General features: G+C 39.6%; 1 protein-coding gene across 5 annotated transcripts in view; it reads left to right on the top strand.

Annotated features, from left to right (window-relative positions):
- The window catches only part of LOC106882174 (phosphatidylinositol 4-kinase type 2-beta), a 120,260-nt gene that overhangs the window by 32,043 nt on the left and 71,896 nt on the right, over positions 1–16,321 (top strand). Inside the window, exon 1 of one of the 5 annotated variants that reach the window (XM_014932761.3) lies at positions 13,602–14,657. The exons of the other annotated variants lie outside the window; for them this stretch is intronic. Coding sequence (XP_014788247.1) covers positions 14,415–14,657 — 243 coding nt within the window. The 5' untranslated portion in view covers positions 13,602–14,414. Of the gene's footprint in view, positions 1–13,601; positions 14,658–16,321 lie in introns of those variants that run through there. 5 annotated transcript variants of the gene reach the window in all.

The raw sequence follows: 16,321 nt of genomic DNA, 5'->3' as shown, positions 1-16,321 counted from the left end.
CACATTTGTCACTATTAAACATCACCCTTCCTCCCACATTGTTGTCTACATCTAATCAAAATTTCTAGTTTTTCTCCCCTGTCATTTTTTTACCCAGAATTATTTAGATGATCATTGTCATCACTGAGCAAGAAAATTTTAATGAAAATTCCTTTGTTTATTACATCAAGCATCATAGCACCACCTTTGCAATTAAGTTTTTATACATGTCACTTTGTAATTGTAACTCAGTCTCTTTCAGAGTTCTGTATAGCCTATATATATACTCAGGGTTAAGCCATAGAAGTGTTGTGTGCAATAACATTCATGCTTGTGTGGTAAGAAGCTTGCTTCCCAACGACATGGGCCCAGGTTCAGTACTGCTGAATGGTAGTTATTCTTTTCAAAGCTATAATGCAAGTGACAAAGGAGCATATTCAGCATATTTTGCTTTATGAGTTCAATAAAGGCAAAAATGCAATGGAAAGTGCGAGCAACATTAATACAGTATATGGGAATCAGACAAACATAAGCTAGTGTCAACTGAGGCTCCAGAAATTCTGAGCTGGAAACTACAGCCTAGAAGGCGAGCCTCCTCCTGGAGGATCTGTAGAGCTCGACGAGGACATCCTGCAAACCCTGGTGGAACAAAATCCCGTCATAACTGTTGAGGAACTTGCGGAGAAGCTTGGATTTGGTCATTCAACCATTCATCAACACCTGTGTGCCATTGGAAAAGTTAGCAAATTGGGTCGATGGATTCCTCACAAACTTTCCAAGTCTAATCGTGTGCACAGAGTGAATGTGTACTCTTCTTTACTGTCACATCTCATGAATGAACCTTTTTTAGACCAAATAAAGACTGGTGACGAGAAATGGGTTCTCTATAAAAATGTCAAGCGCAGAAGACAGTGGGTAGGAAAAGGAGAAACACTGGCACCTCAGGCTAAAGAAGGTCTTCACCCACATAAGGTATTTGTTTGGTGGGTTATGTAAAGTTTAGTCCACTTTGAACTTTTAAACCTAAACCAAACGATAACAAAGAAGATCTACTGTGAGCAGCTTAAGTCAGCGCCTGAAGAAAAACAACCATCTTCGGTTTCAAGACGAGAGGTGTTCTTCCATCTGGATAATACTCAGCCAAATAAAGCAAAGATGGCATTCCAAAGGATGGAGCAGTTTGAATGGGAAACGATGCCCCATCCACCAGATTTGTTTATCTTAATTTTGAAAAATAAAAGTATAAAAAAAAACCACATTATTTATGGGATGACCCAATATTTGGGAATCAAGCTCTTTACCGCATGGCCATAAGACATGCATTACCTATATTCTTGTCCAGTCCTCAATTTTGCTGTCAAATAAGGTTGTTGGCTCTTGTGTTGTTAAAGTTTTATTAAGGATTGGTTGACATGTCCAGTTTGTCTCTTGCCTGTGACTCATACTGCTGCAGCTTGGAACCATAATGTTTCATTATTGCAGCATAATAATATACTTCCTGCCAACTACACTCTGTCCCCCCCACTGCTCTCTCTCTTTCTCTCTCTCCCCCCCCCCCCCTCTCTCTTTCTTTCTTTCTCTTTCTTTCTTTCTCTCTCTTCTTTCTCTCTCTCTCTCTCTCATCCAGTGAGACATGTCCCAGTGACCCATAAACAAAACACGGTCAGCCACAGTTTGCGTTTAGCACTCCTCTTTCTCATCAGTTTCCACAACTAAATATTTTTTTATTGATCCTGAATTGTTGCCGTGGCTCTGCACTGATAAACTCTCTCTTTCTCTCTCTCTCTCTCATATATATATATATATATATATATATCATGTACACATTTGTACATGCACATATACATACATACGTGCACTCATGCATACACACACATACATGCATATGCACATACATAAACATGCATACGTTCACACACACATACACATGCATATATGCACATACACACATGCATACGCACATATATGCACATACACACGCACACATACACATGCATATGTGCACACACACATACACATGCATACACACACATATACATATTTACACATGCTTGCACACACATATATACATACACACACACACACACACATATCTACACATATGTGGCTCTGAATCAATTACTCTTTCTGCCTTCGAAACAAACAGCAATGAGTAACAAGTTGCCAGAAACTGCAGAGGTTGTTGCCCTAAATACTGTTTTTTATAGTTTAACATTTCCTGCTACCTATCTTCTTCAGTTCACATTTTTGCTGAGGTCAACTTAATTTTCTCCTTCCTTCCTTCCTATGTAGGTTCTGGTGGTGGAGGCGCAATGGCCCAGTGGTTAGGGCAGCGGAATCGCGGTCATAGGATCGCGGTTTCGATTCCCAGACTGGGCGTTGTGTTTATTGAGTGAAAACACCTAAAGCTCCACGAGGCTCCGGCAGGGGATGGTGGCGAACCCTGCTGTACTCTTTCGCCACAACTTTCTCTCACTCTTACTTCCTGTTTCTGTTGTGCCTGTATTTCAAAGGGTCAGCCTTGTCACACTGTGTCACGCTGAATATCCCCGAGAACTACATTAAGGGTACACGTGTCTGTAGAGTGCTCAGCCACTTGCACGTTAATTTCACGAGCAGGCTGTTCCATTGATCGGATCAACTGGAACCCTCGACGTCATAAGCGACGGAGTGCCAACATGTAGGTTATGGTATTCATTTAAATAAATCCAAGTACCAGTTATATACTGAGGTTGATCCAATTAGCAATAGCCACCTTCTCCCTTCATATGTGTGTTTTAGTGTCAGTATGAGGAATGTGTCTAGATTTTGAACTCCTCATGAACTGTTTGGTTTGTCTTCTGCCCCATGGATTTATTGTCATGCGTATGGATTTGAAATCATGACCCCCCTTACCCTAACAGAATATCACCTTAATTACTCTGCCACTTTTGCTCTTTTTTACTTGTTTCAGTTATTTGACTGCGGCCATGCTGGAGCACTGCTTTTAGTCGAGATTATCGACCCCAGGACTTATTCTTTGTAAGCCTAGTACTTATTCTATCGGTCTCTTTTTGCCGAACCGCTAAGTTACGGGGGCGTAAACACACCGGCATCGGTTGTCAAGCGATGGTGGAGGGACAAACACAGACACACACATACATATATTTTCCGTCTTCCAAATCCACTGACAAGGCTTTGGTTGGCCCGAGGCTATAGTAGAAGACACTTGCCCAAGGTGCCACACAGTGGGAATGAACCCGGAACCATGTGATTGATAAGCAAGCTACTTAACACACAGCCACTCCTGCGCCTATATTGCATATACTGCAAAAAAAAAAAAGCCTGCAGACTGCAATAGTCAATAAAATAGAAATAATTTTTAAAAAATTTATTCTTTCTGTGTGGCCCACAACCAAATGATCCATGGCTTGGTACTGGTTTGTGGTCAGGTAGTCAGGCACCCTTACTATAAAGAGTCATGAATATTGCTTTCCCGCCTAAGAGGGTAAAAACAAAACAAGTCTTTGTAGTATACCAATAGATATACTGTAACTGGAACTAACCTCTGGCCCATATGTGGTGCCTTTCATAGAGTTCACTATGTTGTTATTATCTGGGCCAGGACTAGGTCTCTGGTTTGAGAATTTGGGAATAATTTCCTCTTACCAGTCTCCCGGTTTCTGGAAACATTCCTTGCTATTGCCCTTGGTGTTTTCTTCTAATGACTTAAGAGAACGAACTGTTATTAAAACCACCAAATAAAATTTGCTGCCTTTCCTCCTCCTCCTCCATTTCCCCGTCCACCCTGAAGAACGTTTTAAATACAATGTTTGTCACTTGGTCCTACGTTGGCCAGCTGTCGTTTGTGTGTGTGTGAGCGCGTGCGCACTTGCTTTTGTTTTTCTTTTAATGGCTTCCTGTGTAATTGTGTATGAGTGAAGTGTAGGCTTGCCGTTGAGTAAACGTTCCTTAGTGCCAGTGCCCACTTTTGTGTGTGTGTGTGTGTGTGTGTGTGTGTGAGTGTGCCTGCATGTGTGTCTTGTCTTTGTGTGTATTTGTATGTGAATCTGGCATTCGTGTGTATGTCCTGCCATTGTGTGTGTATGTTGGGGGTGGCAGTATTTTACGTGTTGTCGATCATAAGAACGCTTAGCTAAATATATTAGTGATCGACAACCAACCTTAAACAATAGTTCAAGGAAACGCACAGATGTTGTGGGGGAGGAGCAGAGAGAGAGAGAGAAATGTAGATTGAAACGGGACGATAAAAAGAAAATTGATTCTTTAGACTGTTGGACCAACTCTTGCGTGTATGTGAGAGAGAGAGAGAGAGAGAGAGAGAGAGAGAGAGAGAGAGTGGGGAAGGGATAAAAGTATATAGATTAAAACAGTGGAGATAAGAAACATGCTTCTTCAGAATGTTGGACCTTCTAGACTCTGTGTGTGCGCGCGCGGACGCGCGTATGTGTTTGTGTGTATGTTTTGTAGTCTGCATGAATAGCCTGTGATTGCGAGTGTCTACTTTGTAAAAAATAGTTTCTAACACAATAAAATAGATACTTCATTATGTACATTTGACGGATATTTGTCCTCATCTTGTTTGTTAATACATTTCGGTTGATATACCTTCCAGCCTTCATCAGATGTCTTGGGGAAATTTCGAACCTGGGTTCTCATTCCTAAGGTATTTTTCGATGTTGTTGTTGTTGTTGTTATTATTATTATTATTATTATTATTATTATTATTATTATTATTATTATTCAAGTCACTGCCTGGAATCAAACTCGGAATCTTGGGGTTAGTAGCCTGTGCACTTAACCAATACGCCATATGTCCGTAGTGGTTAAGAGCGCAGGCTACTAACCCCAAGATTCCGAGTTCGATTCCAGGCAGTGACCTGAATAATAATAATAACGTGGAAAAATACCTTAGGAATGAGAACCCAGGTGGTGGTGGTGGTGGTTCCATTAAAAAGTGACAGAAAAAAAAACGAACGGGTTTTGTCCAGAATGTCTTTGATATATACTTCTGCTCTGTCAGAGTTGACCTAGAATTAAACAGTTACACTAAACAGCTGTACTGTTTAGCTACTCCTGTGGTGTGATATCATATAGCTCTCGTATTAAACGTTGAAACTGTTTAAAGTGTCAATTTGTTGTAATTGTAAACAAATGGTTCAACTACGGGACGTAACTCTGTATTCTTGTCTTAAGAGTTATCTCCCTTAAGGACGCCCGAGGTTCTTTTGTCTATTTCAATTCAGTAAAACATCGCACTGGCAAATATTACAAACCAGCGTATTCCTACCTTTTTCTCACCACCAAACGATTTCATGCATGACAATTTTTCCACGGACCGGTGGATTAATCACATAAAAACACAAAGTACATAATATATAACTTAGTTTTTCCATAATATAATGCAAATGTAGTTATTACATTCTATATTAAAGCACTTTTTTTGTCATATTGTAACACACACCAATACATTTTAATGCTCTCTTTATTCTTGCAATTAACTAGTGGGCTTAATTTATCAGTGCATGAAAAAAGAAAAATGCGATTTTGATAATTGCGGGGAAAGAAGCACAGACAGGAGTGATGATTTTTTTAAAAAAAACACATCTCGTAGACGGCGATAGTTAATAAAATAGAAAAAAAAAAATTCGTTCTTTCTGTGCAACCCGATGCATAATGATCCGCGGTCCGTCACTGGTTCGCAGTACGGTGATTGGAGGTGGGAATAACAATGTTGGAGTAATCATCTCTTGTTTTAATCTCCAGGGTTCGATATCTTCTTGAATATGCTTGGTCTCTCTAACCAATCGAATGCTGTTTAAGAAACTTACCTGCGGTCATATACCAGCTGGATGTATTTACTCCGAAATTAAACACCTCATGTACTGTCTATTAACCTGGTCACTTAATCTCTCCTATATCAATAGCGGTCAGAGGATCAATACTCTCTCTCTCACTCACTCACTTTCTCTCTCTCTCACTTTCTCTCTCTCACTCACTTACTCTATCACTCACTCTCTCTCACTCATTTTCTCTCTCAGACTCTCTTACACACTCTCACACTCACTCTCTCTCTCTCACTTTCTCAGACTTTCTCACTCTCTCTCTTTCACTCACACTCTCTCTCCCTCCACTTACACTCTCTCACTCACTCACACTCTCACTCTCTCTCACTCAGAGTGGACGAGTGTTAGGAAGGACATCCAGCTGTAAAAAACCCTGCCAAAACAGACGGGGATGCCTGGTGCAGTCTTCTGCCTAGCCAGCTCCTGTGAAACCAACCAATGCTAGCATGGAAAACAGAGGTTAAATGATAACACACACACACACGCACGCACGCACGCACGCACGCACGCACGCACGCACGCACGCACGCACGCACGCACGCACGCACGCACGCGCATTTATTTGGAATGTTTTCATATTCTGCCGTCTAAAAAATTAAGGTAGTGGTGGAGGGTTCATAGTCTACAAGACTTAACTAAAATGAAAGGAAATCCCAGAAGAATTTTAAAATTCCAATGAATGTGGCTCATAAGTCTTGTACTCATGCATGTATCTGTGAGTGATTTTGTGTTTATGCTTGTATTGTAGGCTCTGTGTGTGTGTAGTCTGTCGTGTGTTTAGTCTGTTGTGTGTGTGTGTTTAGTCTGTTGCGTGTGTGTATTTAATCTGTTGTGTATATGTGTGTTTCATGCGTTTTGTATGTGTGTGTATATGTAGGTTGCTGCATGTACATTGTCTCTAACTGGTTACAACACACACAAAGTGATATTTATTTGCCATCATACAACACAAAAAGCATGTCATTCACTTTGATAATTTTTCTTTTATGTTTAAGTTAAAAAAGAAAATAAATTAATTTAATAGAATCATGACAAAGGGGGAAAAAAAAGCACCTCTTTGTAACAATGTCAGCAAGGGAGTGGGTGGGGAGCAAACATAAGACCTCTTATATCTTAGCTTTGTCATTATGATTTGATTATTTTGTGTGCTCATGGTAGGAATGAGGAGGTCACATGTCTTTAACCATTTAGAACTGCCCCAAATCTGCCCCCTTTGAAGACAGGTGTATATGTCTGAGATGAGTTTGTTTGTTAGACTTACAATGTTTCAGCTTATTAACCCGTGTTCAAAGCCAGTGCTGTCTAGTTATTGTAGTGTTCTCCTGGGCCAAGCAAATAACTCTATTTGGTTTAGACTCTACTTTCAGAACAGGTTCTTCTGGTTTCTCTTCATGGTTCAGTGGGAGTCATTCAGATGTAAACATTGGCTCACCCCTGACCCCACTCCCATTCAAGCAAAACAGAATTAAAAAAATAAATGCCCCCCCCCCCCACCACCACCACCACCACCACTCTTTAACAATCACTATGCCCACCCACGCAGCTATCCTGGTTATTTAGGGTGGCTGCAAGTATTTTAACTACTCGATTATCACTCTCTGGCAATTAATTAACTAACGAGATTCTATTTACAGCACAGTCCTATGTTACACCTGGATTCTATTCAGTACAGTATGAACACACTACCTCACCTTTATAAATGCCTCATTAGTTTGTTGTTGATATCATGGAGTAACACACACACATACAGTTTGCTTTCCATGAAATTTGCTTCCTAACCAGATGGTTTGGAGTTCAGTCCCAATGTGTGGCACCTTGCGCAAGTGTCTTCTACTATAGCTCAAATCCCACCAAAGCCTTGTGAATGCATATGGTAGTTGGAAACTGAAAGAAACGGCTGCAAACTGGCAGAAACGTTAGCACGCCAGGCGAAATGCTTAGTGGTATTTCGTCTGCTGCTACATTCTGAGTTCAAATTCCACTGAGGTCGACTTAGCCTTTCATCCTTTCAGGGTTAATTAAATAAGTACCAGTTATGCACTGGAGTCAATGTAATCAACTTAATCTCTTTGTCTGTCCTAGTTTATCCCCTCTATGTTTAGCCCCTTGTGGGCAATAAAGAAATAGGAAACTGAAAAGAAGCCCTCTACCATATTTTGTGGCATGTGTCAAATTTTTCTGGTGAAAATTTACTACCTCTACACCAAAACAACTTTGGAGGACCAAGAATTTCATGTGAAAAGCAGCAGGACTTGGAAAAACAGTGACAATGTTTGAATGTTTATACTAGGTATTACATTGACATGTATGTCAGAATGTGTGTGTGTGTGTGTGTGTGTGTGTGTGTGTGTGTGTGTTTGACCCCAGATTATTGTAAATGAATGTCATTTATTTCCAAAATTCTGCAAAGCCATGTCAAGCCATTGGGAAATAATACCTTGCTTGGAAGCAGGTAAGGATTGGTGACAGGGAAAGCATCCAGTCGTAGAACATGTACCTCAATAAACTCTACTAACCCATGCAAACGTGGAAAAGTGGACATTAAAATGATGAATGTGTATATGTTCTTCCTTTTAAGGGCCATTGAGAAGTGGTGCTTAGTTTAGCTCTGTTTATAGGATCCAGATGTGTGACAGTATCAGTTTATTGCTAGTAACATTCTCCTGTTATTATACCTGCTGTACCTTAACAGGTGAGAGCGTTTTCGTCTACAACTGGTCACATTCTTCCTGTGTCACACCTGTTGTACTTTAGCAGGTGAGATAGCATTTGTATACAACAGGTAACATTCCTCTGTCATCATGCCACCTGATACCCTCAAGGTTCAAATACTGTCTGGGTGGGTCTCTGATGCTGATTCCCTTGACCTCTCATTGAACATGAGCAATGTCAGATGAAGTGCCCTGGGCAGGGAAATTCAACTAAACTGCAGTGGATTTGAACTCCTGATCCACGAGCAAGCAGCCAATGCTGCTCTATCTCTTTCTCTCTCTTTCTCTCTTTCTCTCTCTTTCTCTCTCTCTCTCTCTCTCTCTCTTTCTCTCTTTCTTTCTCTCTCTCTCTCTTTCTCTCTCTCTCTTTCTCTCTCTCTCTCTCTCTCTCTTCATAGCAACAAAATATAAAGTAATTAGCTTACTTCAACTTATGGCTTAACCTTCTTTAGAACTTTCTGATCTTTATACACTGGGTGTTGTTGTTGCTATTGTTGTAAGATGAACCACACTGGCTATAGTCCCTCCCTGCTATTAAAAACAGGAACTACAGCAGTCATCTTCAACTCTTTAAACATTCAGATTACTCTGTCAAATGTAACGCTTATTTATCCACATTGTTTTGAATTAATCATGTATTATCTCCATAGCTTTGAGACTTCGATGATATGGCTGTACATTTTTAGAATGACATTGTAGGGTAGGTGAAAGAGGCCTGATCTGGCTGGTTTTAACAGAAAACAGGTCAAATATTTTGGCTGGTTTAAATGCTAAAGATTTAAATTCCTAATCATGAAGTAACCTCCAGAACAACTGTTTGAAACTTTTATTTCCTGAGGTGTGGTTGACAGGCAGACTAAGGTGAGAGGAACAGAGTACAGTTTCATTGTAGGTGCAGTGTGTTCTGTCTGTACTCACCACCTTCTTAAGTACAACATATATCTTACTCATATACTTGAAACAAACAAAAAAGAAAAAAACAGACTTGAAGTAGCATTATCTACAGGAAATCCCCCTCAATTTTTTATCTTTAACTTGTTTGTCATTTGTCTGTGGCCATGCTGGGACAATGCCTATAAGGGATTTTAGTTGAGCAACTTCACCCCCCCCAGGACTTGTTTTTCTCTTCTTTTTTTTAAAGCCTGATACTTATTCTATCAGTCTCTTTTGCCGAACTGCCAAGTTATGTGGATATAAGCACGCTAACACCTCTCCTAATATAAGGGGCTACAGATATAAATTAGTAATAACTGTGATTCCTCACCTTCAAAAAAAATCTGACCCCCCCCCCCCCCCCCCCCCGCTCCCCAAGAAGAAAACTATAAGGTGGTGAGTTGGCAGAATTGTTAGCATGCTGGGAAAAATGTTTAATGGCATTCTGAGGTCAAATTCTGCCGAAGTTGACTTTGCCTTTCAAAAAGAAACCAACTAAAAGAAGAAACTGTTCTAGAACCTGAGAGAAAATTTCAGTTAATAAAGACGAATACTGTTTGTTGTTTAGCCCTAGGTCAGACCTGATCTGGCACACCCCCTATGATAAATGTTTCATTTATCACTATCCCATTTTCTTAATTTAGACATGAGTGTATCTAGGACCACACAATCTATTGTCCTTTCTTCCTGTTGTTGTTTTTTCAACATCAGCTCATTTCTGGTCCAGCAGACATATGAGCGAAAGTGCTACAATTGTGACCATCCTGTTTTCAGGCTTGGCATATCTGGGACTACAATAGCCGATATGTTGTTCCTTGCTTTGACCCTTAAAAGGCAGACTTTATCAAGGTCATGGTTCTGGATTGGTGAAATTGCTGCAGTTAATGACCAGAACTGTTGGTAAAATAGGGGTGGAACAGTAGGATGAGAAGTCTGGTTTAAAATTGTGCTTTAGCAAACTTCTCTTGGGATGCCCAAGAATCAGATGTTAAAAGTCCGGCTCTGTTTCTTTTTGATCTGCCAGAACCAGGCTTTTGGTCCAAGACAATTCAACCATGACCTCATTGTATGAGATTTCTTTTAGACATTGTGCACTCTTAAGCTACATTATCCAATATAAACATTAAAAAAGAAATTTTAAGCCAACATTTGAAGGCAATTAGGTTGCTATATCTAACAGGTCAAGTCACCACAAAGGCCTAATCCTTGGCTTAAGGTAATGTTATCAAACCCCGGGTCAACTCTGATCAAGCACGTTATATATGACCAAAGATACTCCAACCATGACCATCCTGTCTTTTGCTGGTCTACAGGGAATCCACAACTGCATTATCTAACGTATCATTTTTAAAGATATTAGTGTGATATTTTAGTGAGAGGTAGCTGTTATTTCTAGCATGTTGAGCAACAATATGGAGGTTTCTTTGTCAACTTGAAATGATGGTAAAAGTGGACATTATCTTTTACTTGTTTCAGTCGTTTAGATTGTGGCCATGATGGGTCACCGCCTTGAAGAATTTTTAGCGGAATGAATTTATCTCGCTACTTATTCTACTAGATTCTTTTGCCGAACCGCTAGATTTCAGGAACGTAAACACACCAATACCGGTTGTCAAGCTGTGGTGAGTCACACACACACACATACGACGGGCTTTTTGTAGTTTCTACCAAATCCACTTACAAGGCTTTGATCAGCATCAGTCTATATAGTATAAAACACTTGCCCAAGGTGCTACGCAGTGAGATTGGAACCCAGAATCATGTGGCTGGGGAGCAAGCTTCTTACGACGTTGGTATATGAATTTATAACCCTTCGAATCGTAACTAGCTTGGTAAGTGCTAACGCACGAAACTCTCGGCCCTTGAGTCACTGGATTGTTAAACTCGGGTTAACGTAACCAACCCCACTCCCACCACCACCACCATCACCACACATACCCCGACTTCTTCAAACCCGTAGATGTGACACATTGAGACGGTGTTGTATGAGGTTATCTCCCATCTCCTGTCGCTCAACGTTGTGCTTTGCTACAGAGGAGCACGGGGCCACGTCAGCTGTTTGCTAGAGTTTCACCGTTTCACTTTTCTTTCTCTCTCCTCTCCTGTCTCTGCGTCTACATCACACGCATACACACTATGGTTACTGTACGGAGTCAGACGAAACATGTTACTTCGAATATCAGATAAAACTCCAATGAAATTCCGTGTAGATTGGACCACATCTGGTACAGAAAGCCCGCGTGTGTGATCCAGTTCTGTACGAACTTTCACTGGTGCATTGCGTGTGTGTGTGTGGAGGGATTATCATCTAATACTCCGAGTAACACACACTTCGACTGGTTTCATACCGTAATTATATACATTAAAAAAAAAGATATTTAACTGTGCTTTTTAAATATTGAATATTCATTTCATTTTTATGATACTCGTTAAACCAGCCCCCTCTCTCCAACATAAGCGTATACTCACATACATTCTGGATGTGATGTACATACGAGAGAAGAGTACATGAAATTAGTAATATAGTCATTCGTTCGGAATTGCTTTCTTTCCCGGCCACTGTATATTCCCTCGCTTTACGTACAACCATTCGGCTGGTGACAAACAAGACTGTACGTAACGAGCGAACAAAACTCTGAGTAACCACGGAGTGACCCTCCCCTCTTCGAACACACACACACACACACACGAGCATTTGTTAAAATTATCCGTCGTGTCTAAAGGCTCGCACGCAATACGAGATTTGTGGTATACTCTGTATGTATATCTTTGTTCAACACTATATACGCACATCTGTACTCCACCTGGTATAATACTCCCATTTGGATCATCTATACTCGATTTAATATTCTGTATGAGTGCAGGCGTGGCTGTGTAGTAAGAAGCTTGCTTCCCAACCACATGGTTCCGGGTTCAGTCCCCCTGCGCGGCACACAATGCCCCAGGGCGTCTTAATATATATAATGTATGTATGTACGTGTGTATGTATGTATGTATGCATGTATCTTTGTGTATCTTTATGTCTGTTTGTCACCCCACCAAAGAAAAGAGCGTATTACAAGGATAAACACAGTGAGGCCATTATACTGTTAGTGTGGCTACGGTAAGAAGTTTGCTTCTCGACCACATGGTTCCAGGTTCAGTCCTACTGCGTCGTACCTTGGGCAAGTGTCTTCTAGTATAGCCTCGGGCCGAAAAAAGCCTTGTGAGTGGATTTGGTAGACGGAAACGGAAAGAAGCCTGTCGTGTGTGTGTCCCACCGCTTCTTAACAACCGGTGTGTATGTATCTAAATTAGCGACAAAGAAAGGATAAATTCACAACCCCTTCCTTCCAACCACCCCTGTAAACCCCAGACTCGGCCCTCTGCCACCTCTGTGTCATGTCACCCGTGCCACTCCACCGCGTTCACTTAAGTCTTTTTTTTACAATCAGGGACATTTATAGAAACGACTCGCTGCCTACTCGTCGATCCACCCGTTTTAGTCGCATTTTCCCCCATCATCTCATCCCTCGCTACCCCCAGCACTCCGATATACGGGGGTGGGTGTGCTCGTTTCATTATCGATCTCTTTCAACTGTGAAAGGAAGAGGTGCGTTAATATTGATGCGTTCTGTATGTATGTTCGTGTCATGTGTATGTGTGTGTATATATACATATGTATATGTATGTATATTCACGAGTTATGTATGTATGTATGCACTTCTGAATTATGTATATTATACACACATTTGTATTTTTGGTTTCGTTTAGCCACCACAGCAAAGACCGTGCTGGAGCATATTAAAAAAAGTAACCGTGTGCGCGCGCGTGCGTATCTGTTGAACGGGAGAAGAAGTACTCAATACTATGATAGTGTGTTTTGTAGCCGGACACCGAGGATTGAACTCGTGTGTACACACATGTGTGAGAGAGAGGTATATATTTATATATACACACGTTATATATATATATATATATATATATATATATATATATATACACACACCATTGGTTTTTCGTTTGTCCGAAATGAATTCCTTCTTTGTGAGATCACTCTGCACAAGGTGGTGGGATGGTTTGGCTGTAGGTTATCAATGGGACTAACGTGGTGACCTACTACTACTACTACTACTACTACTACTACTAATTTACTGACTACGTAGTTTTATTTCACAATAAAACCGTCACAAACCGGCAGTCTCTCATATTTATTTTTTACTGGGATAGTCAAGGAAACAAACACACACACACGCACGCATATATATATATATATATATATATGTGTGTGTATGTATGAATGTGTGTGTGTTTGTGGTGTTAAAACCATCTGTTGTACTACGCACACACATATACGTACATTTATTGTAATAGTGAGTGAGAGCTTGTTTAGTGTCGGTAGTGGTAATAAGTATTGTTGCTCTTTGTTGTGTGTGTCTTATACTTTCAGTTGATCTGTTGTACGACATGGATTTATACATACATATATGATTATACAGACGACAGAAGATAAGATACATATATAATACATATGCATATATACCACATGTACGTGTCCAGGGTAAAATAGATACATATACACACACACACTTTTATAGGTTATATGATTCTGTAAGCAATAACTAGACATGGATGTTCGTATAATACAAAACCGACAGCGGTAACTAATATAATATATATATATATATGGTACGTGTGTATAAATATAAGCACATGGTATGTACTCACATGCGTGTGTACCGTTGAATGATAAACATGCATAAAGATACGTACATATGTGAACGTGTATATAATATGCAGATACTTTAAAGAAGGGCAAACTCACACGCACATATACAACCACACATGTATATATATATACGTGTATATATGTGTATTTATAACGCAAACAAGGCATTATTAAAAAAAAAGAAGCAGAAGCAATTGTAATTAAGTATAATAATTAGTGCGATTATAAATTAGCAGGATGGCTGCGGGGTCGGGGGACAAAACGAAAATACTGAGTGAGAAACACAATGGTAACTCGATGGAGGATTACGAAACGATAGAAGGACACGCCGAAGGGCCACCAACTAATAATGTTTTTAAGGACGACGTGGAGTTCTCCCATTTAGTTCGGGAATCGGAAACGGCCATCGAATGCGGGGTTCATCCCGAACTGAGTTCGAAGGGCAGCAGTGGATGTTACTTCATAAGGAATGTAGAAGGTGTAAGTTCATCTCTCTCTCTTTCTCTCTCTCTGTTCAATCCTTGGTCAGTTCTAATCGAGCTGATATATGACTAAAAACATGCCGGCCATGGCCATCCCTGTCATTTTTGTATATCCAATAGCTTCACTGTCTAATATATGTATTTTTTCTTATTTATTTATTTATTTAAAACTGCGGTGGTGATTTGAATGACATTTGGCTGTTATATCTAGCGGACCGAGTATCTGCCAAGAGGTGTGTGTACGCATATGTACATACTTATATAACGTACGTTTGTATACGTGTGCAAAAAGAAAACTATTTTTTTCTCCTTTTATATCAGTAAACATCACCTAACCATGCTCCAATGGTACATTACATAGCTTTTTAAACGTTAGTTGAGTACAATACAAGGATGGATGTTAAAAAAAAAAAGAATAAGAGTACTTGTCGGGAATTGAACCTACGAGAGGTCTTACCACACATACAGCGCCAAGGAATCAATTTGTTTATTTGTTTCATCAACCCCTGCCTTGTAAAACTCATCCCCCCCCCACATATACACCTGGTTTTTTTTTTTTTTCAGATAGACGATAAATTTGTGGGTATTCCTAGTCTTGGTCTTTCAGTATCATAAATTAATTTTAGTTCTCTTAATTTCCTCAGTTAAAGGAGTTTACACCATAAATTGGAATTTTTATTTTTTCCTTAGATAAAATACAAGTTTGCTCTGTAAATTGGATTTCTTAATTTCCACACTTGAAATACATATTTATTCTGTAAACCGGTTTCTTAATTTCCATGGTTAAAATCCATATTTGCTCCGTAAATTTTTTTTCTTAATTTCCACAGTTAAAATACGTGTTTACTCTGTATAAACACCTCTCTCCCCTTTTTTTGTAAGGTGTGTGTGTGTGTCAATAATCTACAAAAACAACTAGAAATGGCAGCCAGTTGCCCTTCAAATTACGCCAGTTTAAAAAAAAAAATGTAAAAGTAACCACATTATGTAGTCCTAAAACCCTAAAGACTGGATGGTCACGGTTGAAAAACCTTTTAGATCCTACGTCTACATGTAGTGACCTAAAAAAAAATATATACACTCATTTGAACCCAGAGCACAACTTACATTTCAAACTGTTTCTTGAGATGCTCGTTTATTTGTTAAAATTGTTGTCATCGAATAGTCTTTTTGCTTTTCGTTTTTATGACAGAAATGCAAATTTAATTAAAACATTAAATATTAATTCAGCTCTGACGATAATTAGTGATCAGATAAAATCTATTTTACCGACAGCTTGACTAAATGTTTGTCAATCGTTATCATCAATTAGTCCAGTTCTGAAGAAAACAACCACTCGACTGTGGTTCTGCTCGAGTTAGGTTATAGTAACCTTTTGTTATTCTTCTTCACATGAGGTTTCTGGTTTGTGAACCAAGTAATATGTTAAGTTTAGCTCAGCTATCAAACAAAGGTGGGTTGGATAGGTAAACTATACGTTGGTGCCCCCTTGAATTTGTGTCCTTATGACTATCTAACAAAAAATGCCTATTTTGGGATCATTTAAAAATTATTCCAACCACTTGTAATAATTTAAATCTTCACTAGATTTTTTTTTAAATTTCATACACTGATTCAGTTTTGCTTGCTGATAACAAAAATTGCATTCATTCATTTAAAAAA

Source organism: Octopus bimaculoides, chromosome 18, assembly GCF_046866305.1.
Source record: "Octopus bimaculoides isolate indiv1 chromosome 18, ASM4686630v1, whole genome shotgun sequence".
NCBI classification, from domain to species: domain Eukaryota; kingdom Metazoa; phylum Mollusca; class Cephalopoda; order Octopoda; family Octopodidae; genus Octopus; species Octopus bimaculoides.
The sequence above is the reverse complement of the archived record's forward strand: the minus strand, read 5'-3'. Positions and strand labels throughout refer to the sequence as shown.